This window comes from Sphaerodactylus townsendi, linkage group LG03, assembly GCF_021028975.2.
Source record: "Sphaerodactylus townsendi isolate TG3544 linkage group LG03, MPM_Stown_v2.3, whole genome shotgun sequence".
Classification (NCBI taxonomy): Eukaryota; Metazoa; Chordata; class Lepidosauria; order Squamata; family Sphaerodactylidae; genus Sphaerodactylus; species Sphaerodactylus townsendi.
In genome coordinates, this window is record NC_059427.1 from 146,828,904 (window position 1) to 146,847,669 (window position 18,766).

General features: G+C 49.3%; 2 protein-coding genes across 2 annotated transcripts in view; one reads left to right on the forward strand and one right to left on the reverse strand.

Moving 5' to 3' along the window:
• Positions 1–1,341, reverse strand: part of LOC125427905 (rho GTPase-activating protein 4-like) — a 62,441-nt gene extending 61,100 nt beyond the window's left edge. The window contains exon 1 of the mRNA XM_048487472.1: positions 1,305–1,341. Within this exon, the coding sequence (XP_048343429.1) occupies positions 1,305–1,326 (22 nt within the window). The 5' untranslated portion in view covers positions 1,327–1,341. The remainder of the gene's footprint in view (positions 1–1,304) is intronic.
• Positions 1,342–4,543: 3,202 nt separating this feature from the next.
• On the forward strand, positions 4,544–18,766 carry LOC125427652 (rho GTPase-activating protein 4-like). Its single transcript, XM_048487185.1, has 8 exons — positions 4,544–4,873; positions 5,018–5,248; positions 7,458–7,534; positions 7,861–8,014; positions 11,200–11,290; positions 12,199–12,355; positions 14,886–14,967; positions 17,632–18,766. Exons 1-5 carry the CDS (start codon positions 4,710–4,712, stop codon positions 11,288–11,290), a joined length of 717 nt encoding a protein of 238 aa, XP_048343142.1. The 5' UTR covers positions 4,544–4,709; the 3' UTR covers positions 12,199–12,355; positions 14,886–14,967; positions 17,632–18,766.

An 18,766-nucleotide genomic window follows, 5' to 3' on the forward strand; every position in this document is an offset into this window, starting at 1 on the left:
CAAAACTTGGAAGCCAAGCAGGGCTGGCCACTGTTACCATTTGAATGGGAGGCCACCAAAGAAGGCGGGCAGCGGCAAACCGCCCGTGTTGGGCCCTTGCCTTGAAAATCCCATAAGGAGTCACCGTAAGTGGGGGCCAACGTAAACAGTTTCTTCCAGCCCCACCCAAGATCTGCTCCACCGCTAGAAAAGAGGCTCCGATTATTTGTGCCCTTCCAGCTACTGAATCTTTCAGGTAGCTCCCATTCTGCTGGCCCTCCAGAAACACACCTGTCTGGTCTTCTGCAGTGGGGGGTGGGGATACTTCCAATAGGGTGTTTCTAGCTCAGGAAGGCAGAAAGTCCAACCAGTCCTGCACGGTCATGGCGCCATCTTGGAGGTCTTTACTCAGCCGCAGGTAACTTGTTGACATAACTCATCAAATCTGCCCCCTGAGGCGGCTGCTTTCCTTTCTGTTTCCAGGGAGAGTCTCCATGCGTGCCGGCTTTATCGATTTGAAGCGTTTACGCCCGTTGCTTGAAGCCGCTTTGCATAAATGATCAGAGAGCTCCAGAAGAAGGGCAAAGCGGCGGCACTGGGGGGAAAGCTCTCAGGTTTAAAATGAACATAAGAACGAACCTGCTGGATCAGGCCAGAGTCCATCTAGTCCAGCCCTCTGCTATTCGCAGTGGCCCACCAGGTGCCCTTGGGAGCTCACAGACAGGAGGTGAAAGCAACGGCCTTCTGCTGCTGCTGCTGCTCCCGAGCCCCTGGTCTGCTAAGGCCTTTGCAACTTCAGATCAAGGAGGATCACGATTGGTAGCCAGAGATCGACTTCTCCTCCATAACTCTGTCCAAGCCCCTTTTAAAGCTATCCAGGTCAGTGGACATCACCACCTCCTGTGGCAGCATATTCCAAACACCAATCACGCATTGCGTGAAGAAATGTTTCCTTTAATCAGTCCTAATTCTTCCCCCCAGCAGTTTCAATGTACGGGGGCTTATCAGGAGAGGCAACTGAATACGTGGCGCTGAGGCACAGTCAATCAGTCGGTCAATATTGCCTGCTCTGACTGGCAGCCGCTCTCCGGGGTTTCGGGCAGAGGCTGTTCATTTCCCCTGCTGTCTGGTTCTTTCAACTGAAGAACCTGGGGATCCAACCTGGGACTTCCTAAATGTCAAGCACTGAGCCACGCCCCCTCCCCTAACTCAGGTTTCGTAGCAGGCAAATATGGCCCTAGTATAAGTCACCGCTACGTGGCTACATCTGGAAGTGCATTTTGGTTTCTACCAAACATGGCCACGTAACCCCACGAGATACACACCTTGGAAGGTTCGCCATCCCATCGGTCACAATGATGACCCTGTTGCATAGGTCTGGGTGATTTCTGTGGGGTTTATACCCCACAAGAATAATCTGTGCCCTACTGGGACTTTCTGCCTCCAGCGCCCAAACTTTCCGGGCCCCACCACGACAGCGGTCGAAGTCCAAGGGGGCCGAAACCCAGCGCCACTGTGGTCTGCCGCAGAGGGTTTCAACCCCAGATGGCCTTTCGCGGCTTAACGGCCTTCTTGCCAGCCCAGCAAGGTGCCCTGGCACAGAGGAGGAAGCGGTCGGGCACTGGGGCACGCAGATCGCTATCGCCAGCCGGCTGCTCACTGCGAGAGGAAGTTGAAGGACCGGAACCAGAGAAGGGATGTTGCATTACAATTAACAGCTTTGCTGTGAAAGGGTGTCTTCACAGGGGAAGTGGCAACGAGGGGGGGTTTTGCAGCGCAAAATGTTGCAGCGGTGCCAGGCTGTGGGGGGGGTTCTTTTGCTGCCAGCACAGACTCTCTCTCTCTTTTCACCCCCAAGGTCCCAGCACCTCGCCCCTTCCCACCCCACCAGTCCCCAAGCTCTGCTGTGCACGCTGCTGGGAGAATCCGGCTGCAACAATATACGCGCCCGTCTGCAAGATCTGGGTCACATTTTTCTCTTGGGGGTGGGACTAGCATGGGGGGGAAGGGCGGGGCGCTATCAGCGGCTGGACTCTCCAAAGGCCCGGTGGAACAATTCAGTTTTACAGGCCCTGCGGAACTCTCCAAGGTCCCGCAGGGCCCGAACGGCTGATGGTTAACACCTTATATAGCATCAGACCATGGGACCATCAAGGGCAGTGTTCCACCAAGAAAGTCCAGGGTTGCTTCACAGAGGCAGGCAATTGCAAACTTCCTCTGTTCATCTTTGCCCTGCCCTGGTTGGCCCAAGCTAACCCGATCTCATCAGATCTTTAAAGCTAAGCAGGATTGGCCTTGGTTAGTACTTGGATGGGAGACCACCAAGGAAGTCCTGGGTCGCGCTCCAGAGGCAGGTAAAAGCTAACCACCTCTGTCTGTCTCTGGCCTTGAAAACTCTACGGCGCTGGTTGTGATTTGATGGCCTTTCCTGCCGCCCACGTCTATCAATGCGTCTTGTTTTGTGAGATTTAAAAAAAAAGATTTAGTGAGTATGGAATTCATGTATTGATTGGAGTTTAAATAGTTTATGTTTTAAGAATAAAATCCTAACCATTAAATGGCTAAGCCACACCTTCCAACCCTCCCCCCAACTGAAGCCCAGCATGGGGGAAATGCTCTCTCCCCCACCCTTTGCTAGGGCCCATTACATCTCCCCGCCATGGGCTTTGCTGCTAATTGCAGCATTGCTGCTGCATTTTAATGGGGTAGGGTTTATTTTTATTAGAGCCGTATTAACTTATATTTATTGTATTTTAACCTGATATTGTGCTCTATCTATATGTTGTTCACCGCCCTGAGCCCTCCGGGGGAGGGCGGTCTATAAACCCAATAAACAACAACAACAACAACAACAACAACAACAACAACAACAACAACAACAACAACAACAGTCCACATGCTGCAGAAAGCAGCACTTCTAGGAACTGCACGTATTCTACGCAAATACCTCTAATATCCTAGGTCCTTGGGAAGGACTCGATATTCAGAGATGAATTCCAGACACTTGTGCTGTGTTGTTATGTGTATAATAATAATAATAATAATAATAATAATAATAATAATAATAATAATAATAATAATAATAATAATAATAATAATAAGTGCTTGCACTGCCATTCACACGGTCAGGAGTTTATGTTGATGGTCCCTTGTGCTGTGTTGTTATAGGTTATATTTTAAGAAGGTTATATTTTAAGAACCCCTCTTCTTCACCTCCAAGGCTTCATGCTCCCGATAAAGAGTCCAGGTCCCCCCTTGCCTGGGAAAAAGCATTTCCATTAAGCCCACACATTCCTATATAGCAAAGCACCAACACCCACTACAAGCAATACTAGTCAGTCAGGATGGCATCACCTCCCGTCCTTCCCTGGAGACATGGCAGGATCAAGATGTCAAGGTCTTGACACAATGCGCTATCTCTATATGTGTGGCACCACAAACAATTTTATTTTTATTTATTTATTTATTTATTCCACTTTTATACCGCCCTCCCCCAAAGGGCTCAGGGCGGTTTACAACATAATTACAGGCAAGTGGATAAACAGGATAAAATGCTAAAAATTAATACCAGTTAAAATGCAGCGCTCCAAATCCATAAATATTTAAAACAGATGGCGTTCAACCATTAACTCCTCTAACTCTGAGAGGGGAACAGCGGATCTCAGTTGTTAATGGGCACCTATCAGCAGCCGGCCTCCCCAAAAGCCCGGCAGAATAACTCGGTCTTACAGGCCCTGCGGAATTCATTTAGGTCCCGCAGGGCCCGGACAGCTGGAGGAAGAGCATTCCACCAGGCAGGGGCCAGGGCCGTAAAAGCCCTGGCCCTAGTGGAGGCCAGCCGCATCATAGAGGGGGCGGGGATCTCCAGTAGATTGGCCTCTGCCGAGCGCAGAGACCGACGTGGGACATATGGGGCCAGACGGTCCCTGAGGTACGAAGGTCCCAGACCGCGTAAGGCCTCAACAGCCTAAAAATGTGAGCTGCTTCAGCATCAAATAACAGGTGGAGTGGGATGCAGACACAAAAACTGGTGTTTTAGCCCTTTTTTTAAAAAAAAAGTCTGCTCTGTAACGATCTTTTCCTTTCTTTATTGATTAGAAATAGAAACACTTCATCAGTTAAAACATAAAAAAGTCCAAGCTCAAACTAATCATCAGATAATTATGGTTATTGCCAGTAGATTAATGCAGCTATTCACAACTTATCAGGGAAAGTATTCACACTACAGCAAGGAGGTAAGTCCAGCCGTGTTTGACCCTGGGGTACCACTGCAAGCAGTGATTTCATAGGCCAGCCGTTTTTGTGGGGTAGTTTGCCATTGCTTTCCCCGGCTATTCTTTACCCCCTAGCTGTGTGCTAGGTACTCATTTACCGACCAAGGAATGGGTGGATGGCTAAGTTGACCATGAGCCAGCTGCTAGGATATCTGACCCGCAGGGGGCTCGAACTCCTGACCGTGTGAATGGCAGTGCAAGCACTTAACCACTTCCTAATAATTAAAAAAAGTCAAATCTATTTCCCCCAATTGTTTGGCACCTCTCCCCTTAATCATACAAATCATGAAAACTCATCCTTCCTTTGCCGAATCTCAAAGTTTTGCTGGCTGGTCTGTAATCCTGGATTTGGCTTTAGATTCTCTTTGCTTTGCACAGGGTATCCTGATTAATTAGTGTTCGTGTTTTTGAATAGATTAATTAGTGTTTTTGAATAGATTAATCTTACCTGTTTTCATGCCCCCGTTGGCTCCTTTTCTGCTCTTTCCACCTCTAATGACCCATTTCTTCTCAGAATTAGAATCTTCAGCCGAGCGAATTTCCCATCTCCGAACTTTCGTTTCCCAGCTCCCGACCACAGTGCTGGTGGTTCTCCGTTACCTCTTTGCTTTCCTCAACCAGTGAGTACGGGGAAGTTCCAGGGAACCATTTCCAGAGGGGACTGCACTGCTGAGGCCAATTTTGTTGTGTGTGTGTGTGTGTGTGTGTTCTGTTCTCTCTGTCCCGGAGGGCTCATCTCACGACAACTGCGTCTCTCCCCTCAGTTTATCTCAGTACAGCGACGAGAACATGATGGACCCCCACAACCTGGCCGTGTGCTTTGGCCCCACGCTGGTGACCGTCCCCACAGGGCAGGACGCTGTGTCGGTGCAGCCTCACATCAATGAGGTGGTGAAGTGCCTGATCGTGCATCATGAAGCCATCTTCCCTGGAACCGGCCAGTTATCTGGGCCTCAGTATGAGAAAGTCATGGCCTTGGCTGAGGAGGAGTACTGGTATGAACAGGCGGGAGGAAGTGGTGTTGCAGCTGTCCACCTGGCTTTATTCACAGAGCAGGGGTTCCAAGCCAGTGTGGTTAGGAGCGGTGGACTCTAATCTGGAGAACTGGGTTTGATTCTTCGCTCCTCCACATGAGCAGTGGACTCTAATCTGGAGAACTGGGTTGATTTCCCTGCTCCTACACATGAAGCCTGCTGGGTGACCTTGGATCTGTCACAGTTCTCTCAGGACTCTCTCACAAGGTGTCTGTTGTGGGGGGGAGAGGAAGGGAAAGCAGTTTGTAAGCCGTCTTGAGTCTCCTTACAGGAGAGAAAGGTGGGATGCAAATCCAAACTCTTGATCTTCTTCTTTAACCTTTTTGAGACTGTGACCAGTAAGGAACTGGCATGTGGAAATCCCTGCTGCTAGCTATGGTGAAGGCCACAGGTTGAAAAGCAGTTGGGCTTTTTGATGGGAGATAGGTCTACCCAGTGGTGGGATTCAACTGGTTTGCGCCACTTCGGCAGAAACGGTTGTTAAAATGGTGCTTGTAAACAACCAGTTGTTAAATTATTTGAATCCCACTACTGGGTCTCCCCTCTGACTATGCTGGCCGCGTTAGCCGAACGGGGCATCTGGGTACAGAGGCAGAATCCCTGATAGATGCAGTAGAGAAGCCGGCAGAGGCCTCTACTGCCAGCAGACCCTGTTTGTGGGTTTCCCTGGGTGACTCTGCAAGGGCCAAATAAAATGGTTGAGGTCCTTTCTAAAAGCTTTTCGGGGTGGGGAGTTTCCACAGAACTCGTCCTGAAACGCCTCTAACTTGTTTTATTGGCCAGAACCCAGGTTAAATGAGAATATCTAAATCAGGGGTCCCCAAACTACGGCCCGGGGGCCAAATGTGGCCCCCTGAAGGCATTTATCCGGCCCGCCAGGCATGACGGCGATGGCTCCATTCATGTGCAGTGGGGGCTCGAGGGAGAGGAGGAACCGGCCCCAACGGCTGTTGATTGCAGTTACATGATGGCACCCCCAAATCTCCATGAATTTTCTGACCCAGAGTTGGAAACCTTACATGTGGCAACGCCTGCTCTTCTCTTCCCTCTCGGCTACTCCATGTGTTGCTCTCAGGCTTTCTGTTCCGCCTCACTCCCATTGGCATCAGCCAGGCTGGTGAATCGCTCACTGGCTGCTAGGGAGGAAAGAACCCAGGAAGATACCTGATCCTGGGTTAGATGGAATGCTTCATTGGGAAAGTTCTGCTTCTTTTTTTTTTTTTACAGGGGAAGGTATTCCACAGCCTCCCCAACAATATTTGGAGCCCACCCTGTACTTGACATACTTTGGTCACTGTTCTAAAAACAGACCAGGACAGAAAGGCTGAAAGGTGAAATCAAACATTTTACAATCATTTGTGCATAGGAATTTGTTCATAGTTTTTTTTAGTCCGGCCCTCCAACAGTCTGAGGGACAGTGAACTGGCCCCCTGTTTAAAAAGTTTGGGGACCCCTGATCTAAATTAACGACTTTCCCTCCATTAACCTGGTTTGCAAGTGCTCCCTGCTTACCTGTGCGAACTGCAGCGAGCAGAAAGCATTCAATCCCCATCCCCTTCCATCCACCGTTATGGTGCATTCCCCAGGCGGCCACCATTAGGGTGGATACTTGATTAGGCAGCCGCCATGCTGTGCAGGTAGGTGGGGGGGGGGGGCGGATTCTCGGATGGGGGATTCTCAGAGTTGGGTTCTCAGGTGGGGGGATTCTTGGCAGTGAGGTTTGCACGGAAACACAGCGTTTCCATGCGAACTGCATTGCCTCCTGCCTCCGGGATCCTGGCTGGCCCTGCAGCCGCTGTGCAAATGGTGGCACGGGCAACGGAAACGGGTTTCGTGAGCCTGCGTTGCCTGTGCAGAGTTGGCCCCTGTTTTCATCTGAAGCTGGGCCATTTCTCTGCTTCGGCACAGCTACCCCTAATAAGAACATACGAACAAGCCAGCTGGATCAGACCAGAGTCCATCTAGTCCAGCTCTCTGCTACTCGCAGTGGCCCACCAGGTGCCATTGGGAGCTCACAAGCAGGATGTGAAAGCAATGGCCTTCTGCGGCTGTTGCTCCCGAGCACCTGGACTGTTAAGACATGTGCAATCTCAGATCAAAGAGGATCAAGATTGGTAGCCATAAATTGACTTCTCCTTCATCAATCTGTCCTCTCTGTGTCTCTGAACAGTGACGTCTTGCCACTGGAAACCACTGCAGAGGAACCTGAGACGGAGGGGACTCCTGAAACGCCAGCTAGCGAAGATGGTGAGTTGGGCCTCGGAGGCAGGGAAACGGGAGCAGCTCGGCTCAAATTATTATTCTCCTGAGAGAAAATAATTTTGTTCCTTTCCCTGCATCTTGAGTGGGGGTGGCGCCAGGGTTCAACTCTATTTTCCTCAAGAAAAGAGGACTCAGGATCCTGCCCTCATAAGGGAGTGGAGTACTTTTGGACCCGGAAGATGCGTTCTCTCCTCAGAAGTCACCCTCTGTTGTGACCAAGTGCATGGTGTCGTGGTTAAGAGCAGATGGATGCGAATGGAGGCATGGATGGTGTTGTGACCCTCTGAACTTGTATCTTCTTGCCCTCCCAGAGTGTGACTCCCAGTCGGACTCCGTGCCCCGCTCCGGTTCCACAACACAACACGAGGAGCGGTTCGTGCTGCAGCGAGCCATACCCGGAGGCTGGTGGCGAGCTGACCGTGGCGGCAACCGTGGGCTGGTGCCTCCTATTACCCTGCCCACTAGGTGAGTGATGCATAATTGCTTTTTAAAATTTTAATATGTGTTTTTTAAAAACCTTTTTAGCCATGTTTTGGGAGCAATCCTAAATGAACCCGAAAAATAGCTGAGCCAGGTGTGGTCTTCCACATGCAGTTGAAAGGGGTGGTATCATCCTGAGGTGGTAGACAAGACTGTACCACTTCAGAAGAGATGGGAGGTGCCATTTTAAAATATGTTTAAATCCTTCTTTGCAAGTATCTGACTGCGACGCTTCCTCCCTGTTCTGCTAGGTTCCTAAAAGCAGGGAAATTTCTTAGGAGGAGCATTCAAACTTATTTTCCCCAGTTTTTGGTCTGAAGGGCTATACAACACAACACAACACAACACAACACAACACCACACACCACCACACACCACCACACCACACCACACACCACCACACACCACCACACACCACACACCACACAATACACAATACACAACACAATACACAACACAATACACAACACAATAAACAATACAATACACAATACAATGCACAATACACAATACAATACAATACACAATACAATACAATACACAATACAATACAATACAAAACAAAACCTTTATTGGCATAACAGAGTAAAATACGGATGGACACAGATAAAAAGTACAAGATTTAGGGAGGATTATGGTTGCCATCTGTATCTAGTTGTGGTGTCAAAAATTCCAGTTGGTTTACAGAAGTAGTTTGGTAGCACAGCATAAACATAGTCATAGAGATATGTTGAGTGTTGGTTCAGTTATGACATAGGGAGAATTATGATTAGAAGAATGGACCAATGTACACTAGGTTCTAGGTTTTACATATCCCATATAGGGGTTCCTCCACTGGACAGCGTATTTACTGAGAGGAGTTTAACCTTCCCTGCATTCTGTCCATGATAATATGAGATGCTTAAAATGTAGTGACTAATTACACAGTGTCTTTATTTTTTAAGTAAAACTTGGAAAGTACGACAATCGGCTCCCAAGATCCATACATGAAAAAAGCAAGAGTACCAAAGATGGAAATAAGCAATAGACCCCATATGAAATTGTTAGTGTATTAAATGAGAAAGATGGTTTTTTAAAGAGCCTGCCCTTTTTTTAAGTGTTAACTCTATGTGTGTGTGTTTGTGTGTGTTGAGGAGGTGTCCAGTTCAATCAGCAAACCGTGTATTTTGAACAGAAGAGAAACGGGGAAACGAGGACACAGGAAATAATGTTCATCAAAAAACGACACAGGACCCCTGCTTTGGCTTTAAAGCTTCTTCAACTCCTTTGTTGCTTAGCTTTCACCAATTTATTTATTTATTTATTTATTAGATTTTTATACTGCCCTATCCCCGAGGGGCTCCAATCCAATCCAATCCAATCCAATCCAATCCAATCACCTTTATTAGGCATAAGATCGAGGAAATACTGAACATTCCAGATACATTAAAAGGATCACTGTTACACATCTTGTAAGACACGAATTAAAAAATGTAGCAACTGCTTCCGAGATCTCTGCGTTGGAATTATTCAAGAGCTTAAACATTTTTAATTTGTCTGAAAGAAGCATAAATCCTGATGGTAATAAAGCTCTCAAGTCAGTTCTAATATTATTATACTTCAAACACTTCAAACACTAAAGCAAAATATTGCACCTTGGTCTGGTCATGACCCGTCTACACTTATAATTGACAAGCTGTCCTAAATATACAGCAGGGCTAGATTTCTGGGGTATAATCCCAAAATATAACGGGGAGCTAGAGCTTTGCGCTATACGCAGGAGAAATTGGTATTCATGGTCATATAGACTGGTCTTTAGACGATAATAAATCTCCGTGGCAGTGAGCGTATGAAGAGACTCGCATGAGAAACCCAAGGAGAAGATTTTTTTTCCCAATATGAAGCCACCATTTCGAAAGCTGAAGCTCCCTCATTTCTAGCAGAGATAAACTTTTTGGATCAGTGCAAAAGCATAGATGCAGCCCAAACTTAAATGTTACAGCCCATGCCCTAGTTTCTAATAGATCAGGGGTGGGCAATTATTTTTTCCATGGGGCCGCATAAGAAACAGAAAATATTGTGGAGGGCCAGGCCAAAAGGCTGGACTCAATTCTGCATAATAGGGGCTGATAAGTGACAGACAGGTGCACAGATCAACTTGGAATCAGTGGCAACAGTTCTGCATACAGCACTATTTGGCACAAAGAATTGCAGGCTTAACCTACCTGCATAGTTGTCCACTGTGACAATCAAGCAAGTGGGGAAACTTAAGTCCCTTGACCTACTTTTTTCATTGACTGGCACTTTTGAAAGCCCCGCAGAAGCAGGCAGCCAAGGCAACCTGATTCTGCGGGGCTTTCCAAGGCAGCTTGGCTCCCCAGCCTGGCCAGGGGGGGGATGGGGCACGGCTTTTGAAAGCCCTGCAGAAACGGGCAGCCGAGGCGAGCCGGCTTCTCGCCGGGGCTTTCCAAGACGCATCGCTCCCCAATAGCGCAAGGTAGGGGGGCAGAGGCGCTTTTGAAAGCCCCGCAGAAGCAGGCAGCCAAGGCAACCGGCTTCTGCGGGGCTTTCAAAGGAGGGGATCGCCCCAGAAGCCACTGCGCGAGGGGGGAAGGGGGAGGGTTAATGTGAGCAGCGCGGTTCTAAACAGGCCCTCTTAGGCCAGGGCCAAGTCTGTCATAAGGGCCAGTCAGGGTCATCCGGCGGGCTGGATGTGGCCCCCGGGCCGTATAATGCCCAGGTCTGTAATAGATGTTGCCCTGATTACAAAGAACACCATAGGGATACAATGTGGGGCGCCAAATAACTTCTAAAGGAAGTTTGATTGGATACGTTCCAAGTTCTGGTGCCAAGCTTGGATCCAGATGGGGATACCATATAAAAGGTACTGGGCCGCCTTAGCATTAAACACCTTCAGTGCTGCTGGAATAAACCTACCACCATGGATGTTAAAAAATTTCAATACTGCAGCGGACAGATTTTGACAGCCTTTAAGCGCGTTATCCCTACGTGTGGTCCAGCTTTTACCAACTGTCATGAGGTCTAGAGACTTCACTCTGTTCTGGTGAGGTTGGCCTGCAAAAAATGGCTTCTCAACTTTACAAGATTTCAAAGAACTGAGAACTCCAGCTGGGCAGGAAACGTCTGCTTTTTAATTAGTTTCTGTCCCTTCCGCCCTTGTCTTTTGGCAGTGAGAAACAATCGAGCCCCCGGAGCTCCAGACTGGAGATTGACACCGGACTGTCTCTCGACGAGCCCCCTTCTGAACCCGCCAGCAGGTAGGACAGACCTCTCGATGGAGAGAAGAGCATCAGCGAGTGGCACCGGCCGGTGGCAGGAGACGCCTGTGCGCAATGCTCACTTCTGGCAATGGCTGCCTCCCTGGAGCCAGATCCCTGAGGGGTCGCGGCTCAACGGTAGAGCACTGGCTCGGCGTGCAGAAAGTCCCAGGTTTGATTCTGGGTGCCTCCAGTTAAAGGTTCTGGCAGTAGGATGAGGAGAGGCTACAGCGTTTGGGACTCTTTAGTTTGGAGAGGAGACGTCTGAGGGGGGATAGGATTGAAGTCTATAAAATTATGCATGGGGTAGAAAATGTTGACAGAGAGAAATTTTTCTCTCTTTCTCACAATACTAGAACCAGGGGGCATCCATTGAAAATGCTGGGGGGAAGAATTAGGACTAATAAAAGGAAACACTTCTTCACGCAACGTGTGATTGGTGTTTGGAATATGCTGCCACAGGAGGTGGTGATGGCCACTAACCTGGATAGCTTTAAAAGGGGCTTGGACAGATTTATGGAGGAGAAGTCGATTTATGGCTACCAATCTTGATCCTCTTTGATCTGAGATTGCAAAGGCCTTAACAGACCAGGTGCTCGGGAGCAGCAGCAGCAGCAGAAGGCCCTTGCTTTCACATCCTGCAGGTGAGCTCCCAAAGGCACCTGGTGGGCCACTGCGAGTAGCAGAGAGCTGGACTAGATGGACTCTGGTCTGATCCAGCTGGCTTGTTCTTATGTTCTTATGATTGAAAGACCCTGGAAAGCAGCTGCCGGTCTGAGTAGACAATACTCACTCTGATGGATGAGGGGTCTGATTTGGTATAAGGCAATGTTCGTGTGTGTTCGTGACGTCATGTGTTGGCATATGTTCGCATGTCTTATGAAACAAACACTCCTCTTTTTCCCAATTTCTTGGGTGAATTCTGACAATAGCGTTGAGAGTGCGTCAAGCATTAGGGGCAACAGCCCCATCCGCATAAACTGGCATGTCTTACGTTCATGGATGGGGGCCGTCTCCCCTTACCCCTCCTGCAGCCTGTCCAGCCCAGGTCTTTTCACCCCACAGAAAGGTGAGAGAGCGCTGAAGACGGGGGGGATTCAGTGTGGGTCTGCATCTGGTGGTTGCAAATGTGCTCAAGGCGTGCGGAGGCGTGACATCCACCAAATGCATACAAAGGGGCAAATCTTAAAATTTGCCCTTACCTGAATAGCCCAGACTAGCCCAATCTTGTTAGATTTTGGCAGCCAGGTGGTTGGTACTTGGATGGGAGACCACTAATGAAGCCCAGGTGGATTATTCAGAAGCAGGCAATGGGAAAGGACTTCTGTTCATCTCTTGCCTTGGCCTGCGTGGCCCAACCTAGCCTGCTCTTGTCAAATCTTGGAAGCTAAGTAGGGTTGGCCCTGGTTCATACTAGAATGGGAGACCACCAATACCTGGGTTGCTAGACAGAGCCAGGCAATGGCAAACCATCTCCATTTAATTCTTCCCTAACCCGGCTGGCCCAGACTAGCCTGATCTCCTAAGAGAGATCAGCCTTGGTTAGTACTTGGATGGGAAGTTATAGTCAGTCACTTGCAGACACAAGGGCCGGTTAACCACCAACACTCTGGCGCGCAAGAAATCTTGTCCCGACACGTTTCCTCTTTGCAGCACACCGAGAGAGAAGGCGCACCGGGGAAAGATTTCTTGTCCTTTTGCCCCACATGTGCTTCTTGCTTTCCATGGGGAAAGCGAGGACGCTTCTGGCGCGACTTTTCGTGCCGGAGCAGGGTGAGGGTGGGAAACAGCCTGCAGTGGGTAGTCGGCCAACGTATCTTTGCCCTAGATCTGTGGTTCCCAACCTTTTTTCACTCATGTGAAACCCATTTCCCTAAAATGGTACCCCCATATTAGCAAGCCCATTGCATAATGTTTTCACGTACCCCCAAACTCCCTGGGGTACCCAGTTTGGGAACCACTGCCAAAAAGTTTCACTTGCAAATACTAGGTGAGATCCACAAAGCTCACACAAGCGACCTGCCGATGACTTTTGCCCTCACAGCACTTCACTAATGAAATGGAACTTAAAAAAAAATCCTTTCGACAACAGAGCGGGGGCGAAGAAAATGGCTAATGGGGAGGGCTGTTACCGGCAGTAGTGTGTGGAATAAACGCACATAAAGAGACTGGTGTGTGTGTGTGTGTAAATGGAGGCGTGGGAATAGAGGCGTGCGGAATGATTTCCCACAAAAACCAACTAACCGGTAGCAACAGCAAAATGTAGGAAATCACCACAGGGAGGAGGCCAGGAGGCGGAATGGATGGAGAGCGAGAGCAACTAGTTCCTTGTGGGTGTGGAAGAGGCAAGCGGGGAAACCCGAAGAAGGCCGGCCCCACTTGTTCTGATTCGCTTTCCCTGCGAAGTGGCGGAAATGGTCACGTTTTGCCAGCACCGGGAAAGTCGGGGATTCTCTCCCAAGAAGCGTGGCCGCTTGGGAACACTGGCATGACTGGAAATCTAACCCGGATAATGTGTCAAATCTATTGCACGATTAAAAATCTAACCTGAAGGGAAAGTATGCTTGCTGTGAGGAGACGTTCCATGCGTAAATGGCTTCAAAGCGGTTTGCAACTCCTTCCCTTCCCCTCCTCAGCGAACCAGCGTGGTGGAGTGGTTAAGAGCAGGTGCCCCCTAATCTGGAGAACCGGGTTTGATTCCCCACTCTGCCACTTGAGCTGTGGAGGCTTATCTGGGGAACCAGATTAGCCTGTGTACTCCAACACATGCCAGCTGGGTGACCTTGGGCTAGTCAGTTCTTCGGAGCTCTCTCCGCCCCACCCACCTCACAGGATGTTTGTTGTGGGGGTGGGAAGGGAAAAAAGATTGTAAGCCCCTTTGAGTCTCCTTATAGGAGAGAAAGGGGGGAATATAAATCCAAACTCCTCTTCTTTTTCTTCCTCACAACAGACACTTTGCGTAGTAAGTGGGGCTGAGAGAGTTTGGAGAGAACTGTTGACTAGCCCAGCGGTTCTCAACCTGTGGGTCACAACTTCTTTGGGGGTCGAATGACCCTTTCACAGGGGTCACCTAAGACTCTCTGCATCAGTGTTCTCCAACTGTAAAATGGATAAATGTTAGGGTTGGGGGTCACCACAACATGAGGGACTGTATTAAAGGGTCACGGCATTAGGAAGGTTGAGAACCACTGGACTAGCCCAAGGTCGCCCAGCAGGCTTCATGTGCAGGAGTAGGGAAACAGACTTGGTTCACCAGATTAAAGTCATGTGCAGGAGCTGGGAATCATGGCCGGCTCTCCAGGTTAGAGCCCGCCACTCTTAACCCCTGCACCACATGCAATCCTAAATTGAATTACACCCTTCTCCATCCATTGAAGTCAATGGGTTTAGGAGTGTGTAATTCTGCTCAGGACTGTACTACAAGTCTCCACTCCTCTTCCTCCTCCAAAGGAAACCTACCTTGTACTGGCTGTCCTGGACTTCCTACCAGTCTGTCGTGCTCCGTGGGGGGGTAACAAGGTGGAGGTCTTCAGAGAATGATGTACCAGGAAGTCGGTTGTAAGGGCTGTGACCTTTTCTGTGCTGTTTGTTTTGTCCAGGCCGGAACTTTCCCCACGCCCCTGGTGTAACAACAGTTCCGAGAGGCAAGGGCTAACCGACAAACGGGTGGAAGTGGACAAGGTAACGTGTCCGGTTTTCTCCCCTTCCCAGCAACGTGTTCGGACTTTACTGGCGTTGCTGGAGGTAGTTTTTCTTCACCTTCACTGTTCATTCTCTCAATAAGCCCTGGTGAGTTGCGACTCTTGAATTCTGACCTTCCTACGAGGCATGATTTGGGGGTGCTAAACAGGCATTCTTCATTACTGTTTGCAGTTGGTCTGTTAACCTGTGGTTGGACCTCCAGAGCAGAGGCGTAACTCCAAGGGGGCCGGGTGTGTGGGCGACGCACCAGGCGCGTGCCCCTGGGGGGCGGGCTGGGGGCGTTCCTGGGCAGGGGTGGAGGACGCACCAGTGCACTGGGTGCTTTGCCCCCTTGCTACGCCTCTGCTCCAGAAGAACTGGCTGGCCGCTGAGCGTCAGGATGCTGGGGTAGGTAAACCCTCTGTGGTCTGGTCCATCAGGGCTGAGGTTCTTATCAGGGGAAGTTCTTGGGGTCTCTGCCCTGTTGATAGACCTCCAGAAGAACTGGTTGGCCACTGTGTGAGACAGGATACTTGACGTGATGGACCACTGGTCTGATCCTGCAGGGCTCTTCTGATCAGGGGAAGGCCTTAGCCTCTATGCCCTGTTGGTGGACCTCCACAATTGATTGGCCATTGTGGAAGATGGGATGCTGGACTAGATGGACCACTGGTCTGATCCTGCAGGGCTCTTCTGATCAAGGGAAGGCCTTAGCCTCTATGCCGTGTTGGTGGACCTCCACAATTGATTGGCCATTGTGGAAGATGGGATGCTGGACTAGATGGACCACTGGTCTGATCCAGCAGGGCTCTTCTGATCAGGGGAAGGCCTTAGCCTCTATGCCGTGTTGGTGGACCTCCACAATTGATTGGCCGTTGTGGAAGATGGGATGCTGGACTAGATGGACTCCTGGTCTGATCCAGCAGGGTTCTTTTTAGGGTCTTAAGAAGGCCTTGGTCTCTATGCTTTGTTGTTGACCCTCAAGGAACTGATTGGGAAATGAGTGAGAAAGGATGCTGGACTAAATGGTCTGATCCAGCAGAGATCCTCTTATGTTCTTAACCCCATGATTTTATATTTGCTTTATTGAATCATTTATGCCTTTCCTTTCCTTTCGGTTCAAGGCAGCTTACCGGTTGTGGTTTGTCACTACGTCTGAATTCAGAAATCATAACATGCTTAGCAACATTATACTTGGCAGCAAAGGCATATTGGGAGGAAATGCCTGGAGACAACTCCTTCTCCGGGCGCCCCCACCCCCACGCCCCTGCACTCGGGGGTGGAGCCCCGCCCCAAGCCCTGCCCCCGGCCACCATGCAAGCTGGCTTTTGAGAGCATGGAGGCCAGGGCAGGCCTTTGGAGGGATGTAACCACGCCAGTGGTGGGATCCAAAAATGTTAATAACAGGTTCCAATGGTGGTGGGATTCAAACAGTGGCGGCGCCGCACACACGCACCTATTGGGCAGGGAGGTTGCTTTAGTAACCCCTTCTCAGCGCTCAGAAAAAATTAGTAACCGCTTCTAGAGAAGTGGTGAGAACTGGTTGGATCCCACCTCTGGGCCACGCTCCTGGCCTCCGTGCAGGCTGGCTTTTGGAAGCCGGAGCTTTTGAAAGGTGACCCCATGTCCCTACAGGCCGTACATCTTTGCTTTGCAGCCCCCCAGATAGACGGTCAGCAGTACTGAGCAGCCAACCCACTCACCACCCAATCCTCTTTGATGCACCTCACCAATAGCAAGTGGCCTGCAGCTGGGCACAGCAATGATGCTTGGGTGGCTAGGAGGCTTACGAACCGTGGTTTGTTATGTGTGTCTGATGGACTAACGGAGAGGTTTATGTATTAACTGAGGCTTACTTATGAACCATGTCTGATGGACTGTCGCTGACTTGCGGAACAAATTGTGTTAGGAATAGTTGCCGCTTATTGTGACTCCCAAATTAGTTTCTTATGTATGAACTGTGGTTTGTTATGTGTGTCTGATGGACTAATGGTGAGGTTTATGAACCGTGGTTTGTTATGTGTGTCTGATGAACTAATGGTGAGGTTTATGTATTAACTGAGGTTTATGTGTGAACCGTGGTTTGTTATGTATGTCTGATGGACTAATGGTGAGGTTTATGTATTAACTGAGGTTTATGTGTGAACTGTGGTTTGTTGTGTATGTCTGATGGACTAATGGTGAGGTTTATGAACTGTGGTTTGTTATGTGTGTCTGATGAACTAATGGTGAGGTTTATGTATTAACTGAGGTTTATGTATGAACCGTGGTTTGTTATGTGTGTCTGATGGACTAATGGTGAGGTTTATGAACCGTGGTTTGTTATGTGTGTCTGATGAACTAATGGTGAGGTTTATGTATTAACTGAGGTTTATGTGTGAACTGTGGTTTGTTGTGTATGTCTGATGGACTAATGGTGAGGTTTATGAACTGTGGTTTGTTATGTGTGTCTGATGAACTAATGGTGAGGTTTATGTATTAACTGAGGTTTATGTGTGAACCGTGGTTTGTTATGTATGTCTGATGGACTAATGGTGAGGTTTATGAACTGTGGTTTGTTATGTGTGTCTGATGGACTGTTGGTGACTTGTGGAACAAATTGTGTTCGGAATAGTTGCCGCTTATTGTGACTCCCAAATGCCCTGTTTCTCCCTCCTTGTCTAGGATGTTGCCAGGAATATGGATTCTGTATTCAAGGAACTTCTGGGGAAAACCACCTTGAAGCACATGGGAACGGAAGAACCCTTAACCCCTCCTGAGCCTCCCGACCCACCGAAGAGCAATTTCGTTGGCAAGAAGGGCACGCCTGCCAAGCACGGTCCTGCGAACAGGGTGCTCCTACGGGGCAGAGGAGTCTTCAAATCCACAGGGAACGGAGAGTGAGCCAGTTTTGGAGGGATTATCCCCAACATGACCTGCCCAATACTGTGATTTATCTTTTCTCTTCCTCCCTTTCATGTTCCTTACACCAGCTCAGGGCAGATGTCTTTTTCTCTCATGGGCCAGCCGCAAAATGATTTGCGAAGGTGGCGGGAAAGCCGCTGATTTTACGAGAACTTCATTTCTAAGCCAAATGTTGAAGGGGGAAGCACCCGTTTGCTATCCAAATGTACCCTCGTGCCCGGGAGACGGATCGGAAAGAATTGGTTTTTTTTTTAAAAAGTACGTGAGTGGCGCCCCCTGGAGGTTCTTTCGGAGTTGGCAGCCACCTGATCTGTCTTTCCTCTTCTGTTGGTGGTTTGGTCTTGGAATTGCATGTGGATGCAGCGGGGTGGGGGTGGGGGTACCCGAATCCTCTGGTTCTGTTCTTGGCTGTGGGGAGTGTGGAATAATGTCTAGTGGGTTATAAGGCAAAGTATTGCAATGAAGGACTCTTCCCCTCTGTGCATATGTGTGTTCCGTACTTACCCTGTTTCACATCGGCCTTCACCAGCTTGTGCGTCCCTGCCCTTCCAGTGTATCCGTTGGTGCGTGCTACACACTTGTCCGAACCTGTAAACTTCCCCTTCCCCACCCTCCATATTCTCCCTCATGCAGCTCCATCCCTGTGAGAATCACCCTTTTGTGCATGTGAATTGCTGCCCAGTCTCAGCCGACTGCGTGCGTGAGAGGGCTTTCAAGGCGAGCGGGAAGAAAAGATCACCCTCTTACGCTGGAGGAGTAAATAAAGGGACCTACGAGGTGGGGCGGGGAGGGGATGGGGTCCACGTGCCATTTCTTTTCTCTGCATCCGAGATCCAGTTTGTTCACCCTTATTCCTTCTTTTTTTAAAAATAAAGTTTCGGCCATTTCAGTATTA

Excerpts from the sequence above, each read along its gene's own strand:
- LOC125427652 (XM_048487185.1), top strand. The coding sequence starts at position 4,710 with ATGCCCCCGTTGGCTCCTTTTCTGCTCTTTCCACCTCTAATGACCCAT. Across the intron at positions 4,874-5,017 it reads CTCTTTGCTTTCCTCAACCA|TTTATCTCAGTACAGCGACG; the intron begins GTGAGTACGGGG and ends CTCTCCCCTCAG. Across the intron at positions 8,015-11,199 it reads CCTATTACCCTGCCCACTAG|TGAGAAACAATCGAGCCCCC; the intron begins GTGAGTGATGCA and ends GTCTTTTGGCAG.